Source organism: Macaca mulatta, chromosome 9, assembly GCF_049350105.2.
Source record: "Macaca mulatta isolate MMU2019108-1 chromosome 9, T2T-MMU8v2.0, whole genome shotgun sequence".
Taxonomy (NCBI): Eukaryota; Metazoa; Chordata; class Mammalia; order Primates; family Cercopithecidae; genus Macaca; species Macaca mulatta.
Window position 1 is genome coordinate 26,076,632 of NC_133414.1, and position 20,907 is coordinate 26,097,538.

Consider the following 20,907-nt stretch of genomic DNA (forward strand, 5'->3'; position numbering starts at 1 on the left):
ACCACAAGCTGTCAGCAGACTGCAGCTGCCTTTACACTAAGATTCGGGGGGAAAATGACTTTTATTAAGTAAGTTTCACTCAAAAATTAAGATCTTTCAACACTGTGCCTTTTGTACTAATGTATTAGTTTGCAAAAATAACTACTGGATACACATAAAAATATTACTTCCAGAATAATTCTTGTTAACCTATAATAAACATTATAGAACACAGACTAGAATGCAGTGAGAAATTAAAGCTAGGCATATAAAAGAAAACATGTCTACATAATATTTTTATGGCATGAATACTGTTAATCCAACCATGCAGTTTGGGTATGTGCATTGACACACCAAGTCTATCTTTTCCATGCTGATTAGAATCCATACCAATACTTTTCTGCAATAGGAAAATTGTGTCTGGATGAGAAAATACTGTGCTATCTGGTAACAGCATTTCCCACAGTGTCCTTGTGTAATTTTATTATATACCACCTGAAAAGGAGGATGGGGGAGAGGAGGTCCCCACGGTCAATGATGTAGAGTCACTTGGCAAGCTTTTGATTTCTCAAAACCACTATGACATTAACGTACATTGTGAAAATCGAAGGGAAAATATAAACTTATTCACTATGGAGGCCATTTTTTCCCAGAGGTTTTAACAAAACTAGAATATCTACTTGTGTAATGCTATTCTAGAACTAGTATTTTAAAAATAACTCCTTTAATCAAATTTGGGAAGAAATATTGTTTAGTAATAGAAGTATATGGCTGGAACTATTAAAACTTGGGAATATTTTACATACTTCAGACATCTCTACTATTTCTGTATGGCAATTCTAAATGCTAAATAGCGTGCAATACAGTCACAGGTCCCCACTTCTGAGTTATCACAAGGGGTCCTGAAATCCATACACACGCATGCATGAACAGTGAACATCTCACACATGCAGTACTATTATCTAATGTAAGCAATATGGTTGAGATAATAAAATATGGATTCATTCAAGAACATTTTTCACAAAATGTACATTGTGAAACTTCAAAGTACAAACTTATTCACTAGGGAACCTATTTTTTTCCGCAGAGGAAAAATAATTAGAATATCTGCTTGAGAAATGCTGTTCTAAAACTTTTTTTTTTTTGAGACTGAGTCTCACTCTGTTGTCCAGGCTGGAGTGCAGTGGTGCAATCTTGGCTCACTGCAACCTGTGCCTCCCGGGTTCAAGCGATTCTCCTGCCTCAGCCTCCCAAGTAGCTGGGATTACAGGCATGAGCCACCAAGCCCAGCTAATTTTTGTATTTTTAGTGGAGGTGGGGTTTCACCATGTTGGCCAGGTTGGTCTCGAACTCCTGACCTCAAGTGATCCACCTGCCTCGGACTCCCAAAGTGCCAGGATTACAGGTGTGAGCCACCATGCCCGGGTAGAACTAACGTTTTAAAGATATGTCCTTTATTCAAATTTGAGGAGGAATATTATTTTTGAAACCAATGTCATAAGAATTACATATTCAGTATTAACAATTCTGAGTTTTAGTTAGGTTTTAAGCCCAAATGGATACTTTACAATATATGTAGGTGTTTTGATAGAAATAGACATTTAATTTTTTCCCAATTGACTAGCTCTTGTGAATTCAACAGAATATGACAAAACATTTTTAGCCATTTTTTCCATTCAGCTTTTTTGTATATCACTTCACATTCCTTCTTGAGCTTTCTTTACCCTTGTACTTAAGTATTACGCCTTATAGGAGTTTAAATAGCTTGTATTTTAAAACTGAAGCCTTCTCTAATGAAAACAGAATAGTGGCAGCCCTGTTTTGCCTACTAGATACAAAAAGCTCTAAAAAAGCGGGGGAAGAGGAAGAGGAAGGAAATAAGACAGATGACCCAAAGAATTCTTTCTTTGGAATTAGAACTCTAAAGGGTATGTTAAATACAACTTAATACTAACAGCCTGGATCTTGATTATATGTACAGTGCCTAATAGTAACTAAATAATCCTAAAATAATCTTCTAGTTCATTTTTTACAGTCACATCAAAATCACCATGACCATACCTATGATACTGTGTATTAAATGGTAAACAAAACAGAGGAAACAAAAAAAAAAAAAAAAAAAAAACCCTGAAGAATAAAAAAGGTGGTAAGATTAAAATTCCTGCCTTTCAATTCATCTTTAACAGGTCATTAATTTAATGCCATTACCTATGATAAAAGCAAGAATAACTTCATGTTTGTTGGTAGATGCCAACCATGCCAGCGTAGGGAATGGGAGAAAGGGATGGTATAGATGAAGAAGGACTTTCTTTTTATTATACCTTTCTGCGTTATTTCAAATATCTTCAACCAGCACATGCTATTCTTGTAATTATTTAAAAACAGATTTAAAAAAAATTACAAAGTAAACTGCTGCTAACTTGCAAAATATGAAAGAACCCTCCAGAATCATACTCTTGCTTCCCTTACTCTACGCCGGACCACCTAGATATACACTTGACAAATGGCTAATCTTAAATAGGATATTATACTGATTATAAAACACATGAAATGCTTATTTTAAAAGTAATTCTAATAAACCTCAAGAAATACTTAGTTTAAATTACATTTTTCAACTTATGTCACATATCCATAGAGCAGCAAAAAAGAAAACTGGACTCAGAACCCCAAGGTTCACGTTAGAATAACAGTTCCGATACCAACTGGCAGGGTGACTTATGGTAAAGCCACCTAAACAATTCATCTCCACTCAACAGCAGTATAGGACTGTGATTTAGAGTACAGGCTTTCATCTCAGACCTGCCCGAGTTCAAATCCTTATACCATTTGCTTTCTTCCTTATTATACCAGACACGCTGTTTAACTTTGCTGTGTTTAACACAGAACAGCGTAAAGTAGGTTTAAAATGTCATGGCCAAATATTAGACATACCCAAGAATCTCCAGAGTTACAAAAACCGATTAACTTAAAATTTAATTTTTGAGTCAATGGAGTCAAATGCTTAACAAAATATCTTGGGTGATGAACCAAGAGGAATGCCCCGATCTAGTTCTCCTACCACTATTTCACTCAGGGAAGTATTCTCTTTGGTCAGTGCTGTGGTCTGAATGTTTGTGTGTTCCCCTCCCGCAATTTGTACGTTGACACCTAATCACCAATGTGAATGAGTTAGGAGATGCGGCCTCTGGGAGATGATTGGGTCATGCGGGTAGACCTCATGTATGAAATTAGTCACCTTATAAAAGAGACCACAGAGAGCTGTGTCAGCCCTTCCACCAAGTGAAGACACAGTGAAAAGGTACTATCTGTGAGAAAATGGGCCCTCATCAGACACCAAGGCTACCTGAGCCTTGACCTTGGGCTTCCGAGCCTTCAGAATGTGAGAAATAAATTTGTTTATAGTCCATCCAGTCTAAAGTATTTTGTTACAGCAGCAGCCCAAATAGACTGAGAGTCACGATCACTGTTTAGGTGACTGGATTGGTGTGGCTATTTCATTCATGCATAGGTAACATTTAATGGGGAAACAAAACCATTTTGGTTTTTGAAAATAAAATAAAAAACTTTTTTATTTTGCAATAAATACGAACCTGCCTAAGATACTGGAGTCTAAAATATTACAACAAAATACTGTCAAAATGATTAAAATGAATGTAATACTATTCATATTGTTAAGCTAGAAAATATATGCTGGTTTAGAAAATGAGGCTGCCAAGCACAGGATGACTATTACTAGCAGTAGTTTAAAAACAGAAATGAATTATTCTTAATTTTACTTCATGGTTTTCAACATTCTGTCATTGTCATCCACGAATTATGAAACCTATAATCATATACCTGTCCTTACATGAGTCAAGTTTTAAGCCAAATTAAATTTTCTAGGCCACCTCTCAAAGGCAAGCAGAATGCTTCTAAAATAATTTGGTCTGTATATCACTTCAGGAAAAGAGAAAAAACCTCCATGCACTACCCAATCCTGTGGCCCAGGCAAACATATACAACCTACAAGTGTTTCCATGGGCAAATGATTTTTACGGTGGCTGTAAAAATGTTCACATTACCCATTGCTTTTCTTTACGATAAATTTTCAACCTCATGGGAACAAATACATCTTTAAAAGCACATAGTTTGAATAACAAATTTAAGGTCTGCATAAGTACTTCTGAAGACCGCTTAAAGAACATTTTAACTCTGGAATATATGTCAGAGACAGAGAATTATATACTCCTTTGATTTCTTAATGAATTACACTACATTCAAATGTGAATTAAGGATAGGTTTAAAAGTAGGGTTTTCTTTTATGATTAAAGGCATGTGCTTTTATTTCTTAATGATTACGGTAATTCAAATACCATGTTTTAAAAATACATTTTATGTTACAGTATACCAGAACTCTTTACTGCTGAGCCTTGAAGATCTGTATGCTCATGTTATTTACTAAACTGGTTTTTCTCTGTTTCTGGGATACTTTATATTTTACTTTTACTTTAGATTTACTTAAATAAAATATAACAAGACAGACTATTCTAGAACATGAATGAGTAACAGAAAAAAACGAATTTTTCTTTAAGTAACCTATTTTTCGATTAATCATATCATTACAAAATTATTCCTTCCATTGCATGAAGTGGTTTGCTGCTCTTCATCAATCACACTGCAGGATATCATGGCGATTCTGCATTTAATTGCTTCCTTGCCAGCCATTCTGTGAAATGAGCACTGTTCCAAGAGCCATCCAACCAGTGCCTTCACCTTGGCAAGGAAAGGGTCTACTGAAGATCAGAGAACAGTTCAGTTTCGGAAGCTGATCCTGTCTTCAAGCCTTCAGATTGCAAGGAGGAAGCCAGGTAAATCCTTCGCTACCATTATACATCATCTTCTTTATAAGAAGAGCACTAGAGAAGAATTCCCTATTTATTTCTAGTCTAGTGATTTTCACAGCCATTCGTGTCTGTGGTTATGTCTGCTACATGATCACTATGCTGAATTGTCAGGGTAGGAACTCTACAACCACTTTTGCATGCCCAGGAAAATTACTGCAGCTAACTGTACCTGCCTTCCTGAGCCTCCCAACTCCAACTGAACTGTGTACTTCAGAAGAGTAATTGTTTTCAGTACTAAGCCATTCCTACATAAAATCTACATGCCTTGAAAACATGGGGTTAATCCCCATGAGTTTCACTTCATTATAGTTTACATGTCAGTGAATGACTCTTTAGGATCAGCTTTAGTGATTTTTTTTGTAAAACATGTTTACAGATTATTTAGGCCTTTGAGGAGCTAAGTTCAAACTACTGCCTTACAAATGAAGAACATTACTATACCATTTCTATTACCATGACAAAGAGTGGATAAATCTCCCTGCTTTTCTTGAATTTAGCTATAGATAATAAGAAAAAAATCCAATTATTCACCAAAAAGAATTAAAAATAAATACTTCAGTGGCCACTGCCATTTCTTAGATCTGTTAGTTGTCAGTATGTTACTTAAAGAGTTTTTCTATTTTATTCTACTGAACTGCAAAATCAATGGAAGGAAAGTATTATTTTATTGAATGAAATATATATGTGCATATATTTATATATGTATGTGTGTATATATATGTGTATATATACACATATATACATATATAAAGTAAAATATATAAAGTATTTTATTGAATGAAATATATGTGTATATATTTATATATGTATGTGTATATATGTGTATATACACACATATATATACATATATATAGATAGATAGATTTTTTTTTTTTTTGAGATGAAGTTTCACTCTTTAGTCCATGCTGGAGTGCAGTGGCACGATTTCGGCTCACTGCAACCTCTGCCTTCCGGTTTCAAGCAATTCTCCTGCCTCAGCCTCCCAAGTAGCTGGGATTACAGGTGCCCACCACAAAGCCCAGCTAATTTTTGTATTTTTAGTAGAGATGGGGTTGCACCATGTTGGCCAGGCTAACCTTGAACTCCTGACCTCATGATCCACCCGCCTCGGCCTCCCAAAGTGCTGGGATTACAGGCGTGAGCCACCGCGCCCAGCCGAAATTTATATTTTTATCATCTTCTTTCAGCAATATTTAAGCTTAATAAATAAGTATTCCATTTATTTCTTTATAAACATCAGAAAACAATTTTAGACTAAATACTAAAGTTTTCAACTTTCATTTCAAGACTGTAACATATTTTCCCCTTAAGGTACAGACTCTGTTCATTGTGAACATTTTAGGAATGAATTGATACTACTTACAATACTGCTTGGTGAATTTACAAACAGTAATATCTATTGGAAAATTAGGAAATGGCAATCATAAAATTTGTCCTCATATAAAAAAAGAAGATTCTATTTTTTTTTTTTTTCTCTGTACATAGTGAGAAGGGGAAAAAAAAAAAAGATTCTAATTCCTGGGGATATGCACTTGCACTCTGAACTCTACCTTTGGTCCAAGGATGAACTAGAAGGCAACACTAGGACAAACGCTTTAGGAGTCTCATTCTAAATGACAGCAGTAAGAGTTCACTGTAGAATCAACATAACATTTCCATGTCACTTAATTGCAAAAACTTGACAATGGTATTTTTGGTCTGATTTTTGTAAAATGTAGAGAATTCCAGATTCTGTAAAAGGAACTAGAGGGTTTTTAAATTCTAGAATTTTTTTAATTCAATCTTTAATACTTCCATCCCAAAAATATTTTCCTAACATTCATGACTGTAAAACAACTCATATATGAATAAATAAAACTTACCACTTGGAGAATGTCTTCATCTTTTGGCATAACACTAAGTTCCAATGTTGTATCACTGAAATTGAATATATATACTATTTTAGGAGAGGTAGAAGTGTATCAAAAGACTTAATGGAAAAACAGTTAACTCAGAAGTATTTTTTAAATTGTTTAAGATTTTGGTATTCTTTTTTTTTTTTTTTTTTTGAGACGGAGTCTCGCTGTGTTGCCCAGGCTGGAGTGCAGTGGCACGATCTCGGCTCACTGCAAACTCCGCCTCCCGGGTTCACGCCATTCTCCCGCCTCAGCCTCCGAGTAGCTGGGACTACAGGCGCCCGCCACCACGCCCGGCTGTTTTTTGTATTTTTAGTAGAGACGGGGTTTCACCATATTGGCCAGGCTGGTCTCAAACTCCTGACCCTGTGATTCGCCTGCCTCGGCCTCCCAAAGTGCTGGGATTACAGGCCTGAGCCACCGCGCCCGGCCTATTTTTGGTATTCTTACATCTTTATTTTTAAAATCAAATCATTAGAATGAGAAGAAGTCACCTTTGTATACATAAGTTAACTACACACAAAAGAGGGACGGACCCCTGGCATGTTTGTGCTATTCATTATCAGTAAAGTCTTCTTCATAACATGTTTCTAATTTAGAAATATAAAGTATGTTGCTTATATTAAATAGTCCCAAGAGAAAACTCCTAACAATATCAGTATACAATTATTTGTTTTACTCAAGTCACAAAACAAATTATAGATTGTCATATATTCTGTTCATCAAGTTAAAATTCATTAACATCAAAGAACCCTCAAATTTAATATTTTAAATAATTTTTTTTTTTTTTTTTTTTGAGACTGAGTCTCACTCTGTCACCCAGGCAGGAGTGCAGTGGTGCAATCTTGGCTCACTGCAACCTCTGCCTCCTGGGTTCAAGCAATTCTCATGCCTCAGCTTCCCGAGTAGCTGGGACTACAGGCACGCGCCACCACACCCAGCTAATTTTTCTATTTTTTAGTAGAGAGAAGGGCTCACAACGTTGGCCAGGCTGGTCTCGAATTCCTGACCTCAAGGGACCTGCCCACTCTGGCCTCCCAAAGTGCTGGCATTACAGGCGTGAGCCACTGCGCCCAGCCAACTAATATTAAACATCTTAATTGTGCAATATTCCCTCCTGGCCTCGGAAGTGAAGGAAATCGCTTTACCATCACAACGACTGAGATGACTCATTTTTAATAACTATATAACATTTCAACTATTTGCTTTCTTGCCTATGATTTACTTTTAGTGCCTTTGCAGGGATAGCTCAAAGTCTAATTTTATTTTGGTTCTGTAAATTTCCTGTTGAAAATGATAGAGAAATTTCCTTAGGTTTTGAAAGTTCAAAGGGGTAAACACAACTGAATCCTGTGATCTGGAGTTACGTACAGATATGGCAAAGGCACCGGGCGAAGTGGCTCACACCTGTAATCCCAGGCTGAGGTAGGCAGATCACTTGAGGTCAGGAGTTCAAGACCAGCCTGGCCAACATGGTGAAACCTGGTCTCTACTAAAACTACAAAAATTAGCTGGGCATGGTGGCAGGTGCCTGTAATCCCTGCTACTCAGGAGGCTGAGGCAGGAGAACTGCTTGAACCTGGGAGGCGGACACTGCAGTGAGCTGAGATCGCGCCATTGCATTCCAGCCTGGGCAACAAGAATGAAATTCCCTCTCAAAAAAATAAAAAAATAAAATAAAGTAAAAAGTTATGGCAAAGGCAGTGCTACTATCTCCACCAAATGCTAACAGTATCAGATAGATTTTCCCCCAATACAGTCAAGAGATTAAGAAACAATCAAATAACAACAAAAAAAACAAAATAACCTACTGGTGTCTCTTCTTAACAGATTTGAATCATTATGTTTCGTTTCATAAATGCTCAGATTATGCTAAACCCATGAGAACCACAGGTTCAAATAAATTTAACTAGTAAAATATGTAGGTACTTTTATTTCAATATTTAGCATTGGTAGAAACTGATGTTTCGATAAACTCCCGCACAAGGACACATCTGTTTGTTTTTGTTCTGAGACAGGGTCTCACTCTGTCACCCAGGCTAGAATGCAGTGGCTCTATCAAGGCTCACTTGATTGACCTCCTGGACTCAGGTGATCCTCCCACCTCAGCCTCCCAAGTAGCTGGGACAACAGACACACACCACCACGCCCAGCTAATTTTTTGTATTTTTTATAGAGACAGCGTTTCACCATGTTGCCCAGGCTGGTATCAAATTCCTGGGCTCCAGTGATCTGCCCACCTCAGATTCCCAAAGTTCTGGGATTACAGGCATAAGCCACTGCACCTAGCCTGCAGGGACACATGTTACATTAATACACTGCAGAATCTCTAGGGCTTTGTGCTGCATTACCCATTTGCTACCAACTGCAGAGAGAAGAAACACAACTTTTTAAATGGAAATAAAATTATGAAAAAATATTTCTGTAATATTCAAATTGATTTTAGTGGTTGAAGTGTTATTACTCTGAAAGATGAACTGCACCAGGAACAGAAGAATTAAAGTAGATTTTGAAGAAAACAATGATTAAGTTGGTTTTTAAAGAAGAGATATTAACAAATACACTAAAAATCTTTTAAGTTATGGGCTGACAAAACATATCATTGTACTTGTGATGATCTAAATTATTTTGAGGAAAAAAATTTGGACAAAATCTGTTATCCCTTGGAGAGGCTTTAAATTCATTATCAACATTAGAGGCAATATTCGAGTTGTTTTCTGTTAAAATCCCATTAAATATTAAAACATTAAAGAAAATACTCTGAGATCAATTAATCATGACCATGTCATTTAATTGTGAGAAATGGCAATGTATTAGGGCATTGGTGTAAATAATTTAGATTGCAGCATGAGCCACTCTAGATATGGTTAGGAGAGCTTGATAAAAATCTTCAGAAAATGAAGAATTGCACTTCAATTACAGACAGGTGAGTTTGGCCAACAGAAAGCATTAGATAATCCAAAAGTTCCTACATTTGAATCTGAGAAGAACCTCTTACAACAGAGTGACGATCTGACTGGGCTCAGATCCATGGCCTAACCTTGACAGAAATTCAATATGGTAATAAATGGTTATTTGTAATTTGGAAAAATTTTCTGGTTGTGTGGGTGAAAGACAGTAGGACTAAATGATCTCCAAGGTCTCATAGACAGTCACTCTATAAATACGTATCTAACTTCAGAGCTCAAAATCCTATTATTCTGTAAAATGCAGGCAGACAAATGGATTAAAAGGGAATGTCTTATTGTCTTGGTTACAACAAATGAATTAATTTAGGAAGATTATTCAAAAGGATACTTAAAAGTAACATACCCCAGTAAGAGGTTTTAAAATAAATTATGTATGCATTTATTTATATATTATAAACAAATTATACATTTGTCACTTCAAATAAAAGGGGTAAACACAGTAAATCTAAAATGTGTGCCTCTCAGCCTCTATGGGATTTTAATCATAGATCTGATACATCTGTCAAGCCAAAGCCACCAACTAAGCTATCCTCAGATAGCTGGTCCTTGGCAACTCTCAAATGCATTTATCTGAGGGAAAGTTCCACATCTCCTTGTTACCACAGTTCCTTATAAGAATAGAAGATTGTAGTAAATCTATGTGCTCTATTGATTTGTAAAACCCATCTTTGGCCAAAATTAATGTTTTAAGAGTCTTACCTGTTTTGAATTAAAGCAATTACTTGGGAATAGGTTTTGCCAATAACACTTTCTCCATTGACTTTTATGATTCGGTCACCTTCAAAGAGAAGTTAAAAAACACATGAGAAATCCTGCAGAAAGTCACTTTTGAACACTTTTGAAATATTTCTTGAATAATGTCCTTATTTTTAATGTGGTATATATTAAAATAAAAAAATACAGAATTGTGAGAAAATTATTAGTATAATTATATTACAAAATAATTATATGAATATCCTAGCTGATTACTTTTAAAGTATCTTATTACTTTTAAAGTATCTTTTAAATACATTTAATATATCCAGCTTTTTGTGCAACTAGCCATGTTCTAAGTAAGAGTTCCAGTCATTACTGAATTGAGAAATTTCGAAAGGTCTAGTCACCAGGGGACCAGTGCTATACTACTTATGCTCCTATCAGTTATTTCCTGAGTTGCAGAACTAATTATCTCTCCACTTACCCTGTCTTTTTTTTTTTTTTTTTTTGAGACAGAGTCTCACTCTTGTCGCCCAGGCTGGAGTGCAGTGGTGCAACCTCTGCCTCCCGGGTTCTTTCTACTCTGAGTAGAGTAGAAAAGAAAAGACAGAAACAAAGAACAGAGGACAGAAAGAACAGAGGAAAGAAGCAAATAGACAAAAATGCACTTTCTGTGTGCTTATCACAGCATATCTCCACTTCATCTTCCCAATCATGTGGGGCTTAAAATATAACAGATAATACATTCTAAAGAAATCCCATATGCACACTAATATTCATATTATACATATTAATGATATTTAAATCAGGCTTACTTTAAGTGTAATAAAAAAAATAACTCAGGTGAGTAATACATTAACAGTACATCCTTACAAATCTTAGCAATGATGTCCACTACTTTCTAATATTTGTAGGTGAAAATATAGCATTTTATTTAAAAGGCAGTGAAATATAGTTTTTCAATAATTCCCATTTTAAATTGTTTGATGTTTAAAAAACGAAAGAAAGTAACTATTTTAGAGTGTGCACTAACATAAATGAAATCTCTACTTAGGTTTTATTAAAATCACAAATCACAAAACATTTTAGAACAAACAGCTACTACATCCAGCCAATTAGGCCACATATACTGACACCTTCAGATGAAGCCAGGCTTACATTGCATTGGAGACTTAAGCCACTCTTTGTGCTGCAAATTAATTAACTCAACTCTGGCAGATCAGGCACTTCCAGAACTTAAAAATCCAAGATCATTTCACATATATCATATAAATACCTTCATCATTTTGCTACTTTGTAATCCTTTGTCAAAATTCAATGCATGAAAAATATGTTCCTTAAAAGAGCCTCTAAGAGTCTATTATCTGTGTGGTAATTAAAAGTGCTCACAGTGTATCAATTTATATTGTTATTTCTGTTCAAACCCATCCATATGGGCATCAAGAAACATAATTAGTTCTCAAAATTAGTAACAACAGATGTGAAGGAAAAGGAAAAAGCATACAGAAAGATGCAAAAGGAAAAAATATCGAACCTGAAATATGGAAGACATAAAGTGAAAAAGAAATTAAAAGGTATTGTTTAAAGAAGAGTATCAGCACCTGTACATAATCCAGCTTCAAAAGCAGGTCCTCCTTGTTTAACTTGTTTAACAAATATGGTATCCATTGGTTCCAAGCGGTTTCTTTGTTTTCCTGTTGCAGAGAAGCCCAAAGCATGATTTTACTTCACAATACCTTACTAAAATATCAAAATATAAAATAGTATTTGAGACAATTAAGCAAATATTTTTAATGAAGTATTAAATACATATCCTGAATTTGGATGCTAAAATTATAATGCAAGAGTTTTCATTAATTCAAACATTTATTTTGCTTCTTCCATAACATAATGACAACCACAACACTGTAATGCTTTCCATTTACTTGCTACATTCCGTATGTCAGTTGCCACACTAAATACTGTACATACCTCAGAGCTAATTTCCATAGCAAGTAAGTGCTACTACTACCATTCATAAAAGAGGAAACTGAAGCTTAGAGGGATTAAATAAAGTCTCCAAGGTCACATAGCTAACAAGTGCCAAAGCTGATTACACAGGCAGTACTCACTCTACTGCTTTTGTTTTTTGTTTTGTTTGGTTTTTTTTGAGATGGAGTCTCACTCTGTTGCCCAGGCTGGAGTGCAGTGGCGCAATCTTGGCTCATTGCAACCTCCACATCCCGGGTTCAAGTGATTCTCCTGCCTCAGCCTCCTGAGTAGCTGGGACTACAGGTGCATGCCACCATGCCCGGCTAATTTTTGTATGTTTTAGTAGAGATGGGGTTTCACCATATTGGCCAGGCTGGTCTCAAACTCCTGACCCTGTGATTCGCCTGCCTCGGCCTCCCAAAGTGCTGGGATTACAGGCCTGAGCCACTGCGCCTGGCCTCTACTGCTTTGTAATACTGCATTGTGCTAATAAGCTTTAAAATGCAACAATGAATAAGACATATTCCTTTCCCTTCAGGGAGTCTGGTAGGAGGAGAAAGACATACAAACAAATAAGTGTAATACAAAAAACAATCAGAGACAAATACAAAATACAGTCATGGCAATGAAGAGAGCATGATCAACCCCGTAAGTTGGAATTTCACAAGCTGTTTTCCATGGATCATTGGCATTAACATCTAAGGTGCTTGCTAAAAATGGATGTTTTGGAGTCTGACCAGAAATCTGCTTTGTCAACAAGTTTCCCAGGTGATCCTAATACACATTAAATTTTGAGAACAACTAGTTGTTTCAGTGAAATAGAAGTCAATGACAAATTCGCAGATGAGAGGACATTTAAGCTAAGTGATAAATAGCATAAGTATTGTGGGGGAAGAAGGAGGTACACGGTAGTTCTCAAAGTGTGGTCCCAGGACCAGCAGCATCAGTATCACCTGGGAATATGTTAGAAACGCAAATTTGTGGACCCCGCCCTAGATCTCCTGAATCAGAAACTCTGAGGTGATTGCAATGCACACTTAAGTTTGAGAATCACTGAAGTAGAAGACACAGTCCTGACCCTTAAAGAAGAATGTAATAGAGAAAATAAGGCATATACATGTGTTGAGTAACATACTACCTGTTAAACAGCAATACTGAGCAAAAAATGATTGAGTGTCAAATATAAAGAGTTCATAATTATTGCCATATAAAACTGAATTGTTACCATAGTGTATGCACCAAGATGGCTCAAAAGAAGTTACTTAATAAAGGAATATCTATCACTAGCTCCCCTTAAATACTTAGCCATTTATTCTGAAAGATGCCCTCTAAAGCAATGAATGGCGAGATTTCAAAGGCAATGGGGCATAGCAGAAATTGCTTGTTTTAGAAGCCAGCAGACATCAGTCCAAATCCCTTCCTTTGCCACTTGAAATTTTGTGTGTGTGCTGCACTTCTTCTTCATAAAACTTACAACTCACTACCTAAAATTACATTTTTATTTGCTTACATGTTTGTTGTATATCTCTCTAACATAAAGAGCAGGAATTTTTGCAATGCTCACTAATATCCATAGCACAGAGCAGGCATTCAATAAATAATTATTCAACGAATTAATACATTTATTAATTATTTTAAATTCACACAAGCCCTCAAGATGGGCATTATGATCCTAAAATTGCCATTTGAGTGAAGAGGAAAAAGAGACTCAGTAAGTTGCTAAGAGGCAGCGTAGGGATTTGAACCCAGGTCTGAATTCAAGTGTGGCAATTCCATGCTGCCTCAAAAGTAACTGAAAGTGATTCATTTCTCAAGCTCTACTGTATTCAAGTAGACAGTCCATCTGCAATTAATTTAAAAGGAAAAAAATACTTTCTTATCAATTCAAGTCACTTAAAATGCAAACGCTGAATTCCGATCAAGTTGGTGATCGGGTTAGGTCACTCTGTGGTCAATCTAAAATTTACAATAGTTGGCATTAAAGAAAAAACATCTATATTCTTGGCTAGAGATCTAAAGGCTTAGTAAGTTTTGTTGCATCAAGTCACTGCTTTCATGGAAAGATTTATATAATAAAAGAGAAGAGACATTTTTCCTATTAACGTCTTCTAGTCCACTGTGTCTCAAAGGTGATTATATCATACTTAAAAATACAAAATGTAAATGACCATTAATGAATTCTACAAAATAATAAAAAGTTGGTTGGGTAGCAATGCGGTGACTTCAGAAAATTCTGATAGAAAATTTCACTTACACAGAATAGAGGTGTTCCAAAATAATGTGGTGTTAATTCTATAAAAGAAATACTAATTTTGAAATAACTGCCATTGTAAAGTCAGACACACTTTGTCACTGACAAATCTTTCAATACACTATGCCTGAAAACATATGAAGATGGAACAGATTAAAATAGAGTCCAATCCTATAGCAAGCACTGTTACATCTGCTGAGAGTTGCACTTTTAATTCTTGCTCACTTTTTTTTGTTTTTGAGACAGAGTCTCACACTGTTGCCCAGGCTGGAGTGCGGTGGCATGATCTCGGCTCACTGTAACCTCTGCCTCCCAGGTTCAAGCGATTCTCCTGCCTCAGTCTCCCGAGTAGCTAGGATTACAGGTGCCCGCCACCATGCCTGGCTAATTTTTTTGTATTTTTAGTAGAGACGGGGTTTCACTATGTTGGCCAGGCTGGTCTCGATCTCCTGACCCTGTGATCTGCCCTCCTCGGCTTCCCAAAGTGCTGGGATTACAGGTGTGAGCCACCGTGCCCGGCCTCTTGCTCACTTTCCTTTCTGAACTTTCTCCAAAAATCTGACTTGTTACCTAGGTATCATCCAATTCCTCCTAGAGAGAGAAAAACATTTCCCGTAAGTATCCCTTAAAGATAAGCAGATTTCACTAAGAAATATACTTTTCTTCAATTTCTATACACCTTGACTCTATGTCTTGAGTTAAACACTTGACTCATGAATTTTAAGAGTGTCTTCTTTTTAAGGTACGTGCTCCGCAATTTTGCCAGAACTGGAAATCAAAAGTATCACATTTAACACGTGTGTCATTCACAAGCTCTCTCAGGTCTATAGCTTTTATAAGTAAATTTCTAGATATGCAGAACTGAAAGCCTGATCCCGAACCGTGGTAATTCACCAGGAAAAATGACTCCTTACTTCGCTGTATGATTACTTAGCAGACCCAGATGGCTTCCCTGGCGATTCTTAGTAAAAGCATCTTTCAATTCCACATCTGTATTTTATAACTTCTTGATTTTTTGAGAACACATGGGACATGTTTCAAAGAACTGTTAAATACCTTATTCAAATATCATTTCCTAACCTTATCAAAAGAGAGTGTCTTTTTGGCACATACATGCAGTGAAATCTTCCTATATTTGCAGAAAAGAAGGTAAAAAGTCAATTATCTTACATGGATGAGAATGGCTAAAGTAACCAGGTTCAGAAAAAGTACCATTTTATGTTATAATATATAATTAGTACTGACTTAAAAAGACATAAAAAGCACAGGTAAATTTACCTGAACTTGAACAGTACATTTGAAATCAGAAAGAATACACATATGTCTACAATGAAGTAAATGTGATCAGTTGGGGGAAAAATAACTTGAGTAAAAATATTAATTATACATAGGTAGTAGCTGCCATCTAAATACTGAATGTTCAGGTGGATGTGATTCCTATTCTCTCTATTCATTAGAGTGCAACAGTTAAGACCATGGGCCCTATAACCATATTACATGGTTTAATATCCCACCTCTGTCATTCATTTTCCAAGTGGGGTCATCAGATTGTGCAATATTTGATATATATTTAAACTAAAAAATAGTAGTAGTCTATCTGAAATTCAAGTTTAATTAGGCATTCTGTATTTCATATGGACAACCCCATATCCAAGTGATTTTAGATGATTTGTATGTGCCCCCAGTTTACTGATCTGAAAAGTGGGGATGATGATAATAATTATTCCTATCTCGCAAGGCTGTTGTGAGGATTAAAAAAGATAATCCAGTAAAGCATTTATATAATATTTAGTGCACATAGGTATTTAAATTACTATTATGACAGTCCTGATTATAAACTTTTCAGGTTTACAAACAGATCAGAGACGATCTTGGGTACACAGAGCCTGTCACATCACAAGTGAGCAATAAATACTGGTTGAAAGGACACCCATAAAACTCAACTGTCATATTATAGGGAAGTCAAGGAATATTGCCGGGGGAGGGGATGGGACGGGAAACATGAAAGAAAAGAAAGTGAAAAGGTAAGAAGAGATTATACTAAAAAAATTTCCAATAACTCTGACACAAACTATAGACTTGTCTTCAAAGAGATTGTGTCTAAAACCGAAGTGCTACATTTATAGGTCTGGGAGCTTGTCAGTCAAAAAGGATGAGTTAAATTGCTAGTGACCTCCTTCTCTGGAGAATGCCTAAGACAAAAATCACTTGCAACATTTAAATTATTTGAAATTTTTAAATATTAAGTATACAAAAAAAAAAACAACAACAACAGACTAAAGTTAATAGATTACTTTTAAGAAGCAACAAAATTTGAACTATGCCAGTTACAAAAAGGACTCTATAATGAAGATCACAGAGAAACAGATCATGATAGTAAGAAAATCCTACAGTTCTGAGGACAAGACAAACATATTTCTTAACAGACTGGAAAAATACATAGTTTATACAAAGAAAAACTATCCTACATTTTAATCAAGAGCAAAGCAACAGAAAATAATGGCTCTTGTCTATGGCCAGACCACCTTAAATGTGCCCAATCTTGTCTGATGTCAGAAGTTTAGCAGGACTGAGGCTGGTTAATACTTGGATGGGAGACTGCCTGGGAATACCAGGTGCCATAGGCTTTAAAAAATAATAAAATATAAAAGAAAGAAAGAAAATAATGGTTATCACTGAGATTGAGCTTTTGTTTCTTCTCTCTCAAAGTTCTCACACTTGGAGAATTTTTTTAGTCAAACCAAATCTCTGATTTTATGAGACATATTTCAAAAAATGGTATTTTTTCCATTGGCTTCTTTATTGCCAAAGGAAAATTTCTATCTCTATACAACAAAAGGCCGTTGAAATAAGACTGTGCTCCAATCCGAAAGTTAGATAAGCTTGGGAAGAAGTATACCCTCCAGAAAGGTGGAAAGCTAAAGAGGTTTATCACATAATGGAATATGAAGGCACCAAGCATCAGTTATTTAAGGGAAATAAATAGCATACTGAAATTAATATCTATTTTTCAGATAAAAAAATAACTGAAACCCCAACACAGACTGAAATACATAGCAAAGTTATGTCTGAGTGACGAAAAGGGATCCTTATTTCTCTTTGATGGAGAACAGACTGCCACAGAAAAAAACAGGATGTAGAAGAATTTATTGAGCAATAGAAACTGTGGATCTATTAAGGAAAAAAACAAAAATAAGGAGTAATATACACCAAATTCAGGCTAGTAATTACCTCTGGAGGAAGGGAATAGGAAAGGAGTGGCATAAAAGGGCCTTATATTTGCAGTCATTTATGTCTTCGGGAGAGAAAGGAGGGAAAGGAAAGGTTGTGAGGGGTGGAGGTGAAGCTGAAAGGTTAAGAGGACAAAGATGGGTGGCAAGCATTTAGAAGTAACATTTTTTCCTATATTTTGTTTGCCTAAAATATTTTATAACTATTATTTCTTAACGTTGACAACAGGCTTCTAACTTTTATTATGGGGATACGGTTTACTGGTATCACACAGTTATCTTAAGAGTCTAACAGAGACCACAATGTCCAATATTAAAAATCCGTATGTATCATATGATAAATACATCCTACATAAGTCATTAAGCAGAATCCAATTTAAGAAGAAGACTGCTATGGCAGATTATTAGTCCTTTCTTAGTATATTTGTTTGTTTTTTGGTAAGGAGAGAAGTACTAAGAAAGATGTGCCAACTTATTAAATCTAGGTGTTCCCCAAATTCTCACTCAAAATGCTCTCACTTGCAGAGTGATAGCTAGCACTTTGAACTTGTATCTCCAAGTTTCCAATCTATAGATCCAGCAATTACCATGAGCTCCCAAGCCCAAATTCCAATAATCTCTGGATACTGTCAGTAGAATGTCACCTGTCAGGTCTCAATCACATTATATCTATTATTAGTAAAAACATACTATCTTTCTACTTAACCCGATCTTCAAGTAATAACAAACAGAACAAAATAAGAAAATCTGTTCAATATAAAAAAGCAAACCATGTTTTAACTGAATCATGCTAACCTTTCTTTCAACCCACACCTCTCTAGTTTTTAAAAGGTTTTGCTGGCCAGGCACGGTGGCTCACGCCTGTAATCCTAGCACTTTGGGAGGCAGAGGCGGGTGGATCACGAGGTCAGGAGTTCACGACCAGCCTGGCCAAGATGGTGAAACCCTGTATCTACTAAAAATACAAAAAAATTAGCCGGGCATTATGGCACATGCCTGTAATCCCAGCTACCTGGGAGGCTGAGGCAGATAATTGCTTAAACACGGGAGGCGGAGGTTGCAGTGAGCCAAGACTGTGCCACCGCACTCCTGTCTCAAAAAAAAAAAAAGTTTTACTGTGGAAATGTCCGGCATACACAAAAGTAGAGAGGACAACAAAGCCCCATGAATGCAGCTTAAATAATTATTTAAAAATCTGTCAATCTTGTCTTGCTTCATTGAAACCTACCCACTTTAAAACATTTTAATGCAAATCCCAGATATCATGTCATTCATAGATACTTTAAATATATCCATATACACCACTAACAGATAAGAACTTTACATTTTCTTAAAGGCAAGACAACAAAATCCTTCAATAGTTCTTCACAGTATGTAGCTTCCTGCACTATGTGATTTCTACTGTAAGCTGACAAACAAACCCACTCTATATTCATCTTCCTAAATACCTACTTAACATTAATAAAAAGCAGTATGTCATGGCAGAAATGATAGCCCCAAAGGCTATGAAATCAATTTAGAAAGGTTTCACATGTAAAAATCATAATAGAATCCTAAGTTAAGTGTCTTAACAAGTAGCCCATTCCCAATGCAACTGCTCTACCAATGTATTCAAGTTCATTGAGTTCATATATGCACGAGAATATACAGTACATGAAAATCTCCAGCACACAGAACAATGCCTGGCACATAGTAGATGCTCAATAAATGTTTGCTGACTAATTAAAATTAGAGCCCTGGAAAATGCCAATAGTAAAAATTCCCAAAACCAACCTGGAGAGTTGTTTCAGGAACAAAGCAATTGTGCTACAACTAATCTGTACTATTTCCCTCAAATAGTGTAAGGAAAATGCTGCCACTCAATAGCAGTTTAAGTACAATACCACTAGATGTCAGGCGTGAATCAAAATTTTCTGGCATTATGAAGTATCTAGGCAAGAAAGCCTGTAGATGGCTGTTATTCATTCAACAAATATTTACCAAGCTCTTACAAATGTGCCAGGCATTGATTATCCTACAATGAACAAAGAATCCTGGCATCTGCCTTCTGAAGTATTTGAAGTTCAAGTAGCATTGGGTTTTTTCCCCCTAACATTTCACACATTTCACTAACGATATTATATCTAGATTCATAACCCTATTATTTCTGTTATGCTAGAATTTAATTTCTTTGCAAACTCAGAAAAACTCGTTATGGTGCTCTAACCAATTACCTTTCTATCTGACTTTATCCTCTCAATCCTTCAACCAATTAAACTTGCTTGACTTTATCAAGACCTTCCATTCCCTTTAGTCTTCTCCATTCTTCTAAGCTATCAGTCTCCCTCCAGAAATTACTTCCATGCTCACTTTGGCAACACATATACTAACACTGGAACAGAAGTAACTTTCTTTCTTACTAAGATTACCCATGGATCAGTATTTCAACAAAATTCACCAGCACCCTCAACTTCCTTTCCCCTTAACCTTTCAAAGCATTTGATTTGCCAACTCTGACTATGGAGAATTCCAAAATACGCCTGCTCTGTTCTTCTTGGCCTGCTACTACAGCTGAATAAGACTACATAACAACCACTGATTTACAATTTCCCAGTTCAGCTAAGTTCTTGACACTGCTCAGAAAAGTCTCTTGCTTGCATTTTAATTCCTGCCCGCTCAAAGTTGCTGTTTCAAACTTCTAGTAACCTTCTTTTTTAAAATTTATTTTTATAGAGACAAGGTCTTGCTACGTTGACCAGGGTGATCTTGAACTGACTTCAAGTGATCCTCCTGCCTCGGCCTCCCACCCAAAGTGCTGGGATTACAGGCACGAGTCACCACAGCCGGCCATAATAACCCTCTTTAACTTGCTGTTCCATGCTGATTTCCTCACGCTAGTTCGATAACCTTGTTTCCCAGTTCACTCAGTTGCTATATCCTCAACTTTTTTTTCTTTGCCTGTCCTCATGTTCTTTGTCTTATTTCAGGTGGGATTTAGTCATCAGCCCTCTTCAGGACCTTGCCTCCATAATTATCTCTTCTCACATGTAAAAC

The 20,907-nt window shown here is 36.1% G+C and overlaps 1 protein-coding gene across 7 annotated transcripts in view; it reads right to left on the minus strand.

The window, feature by feature from the left end:
- Positions 1-20,907, minus strand: part of ARHGAP21 (Rho GTPase activating protein 21) — a 133,771-nt gene that overhangs the window by 38,220 nt on the left and 74,644 nt on the right. For all 7 annotated transcript variants that reach the window (XR_013397725.1, NM_001261285.1, XM_028853422.2 and 4 more), the window contains 3 exon segments: positions 12,024-12,116; positions 10,426-10,504; positions 6,725-6,779 (listed from right to left, as the gene is read on the minus strand). Coding sequence is in view for 6 of the 7 variants with exons in the window: in NM_001261285.1 (NP_001248214.1) it covers positions 6,725-6,779; positions 10,426-10,504; positions 12,024-12,116 (227 nt within the window). In the remaining variant the exon portion in view is untranslated.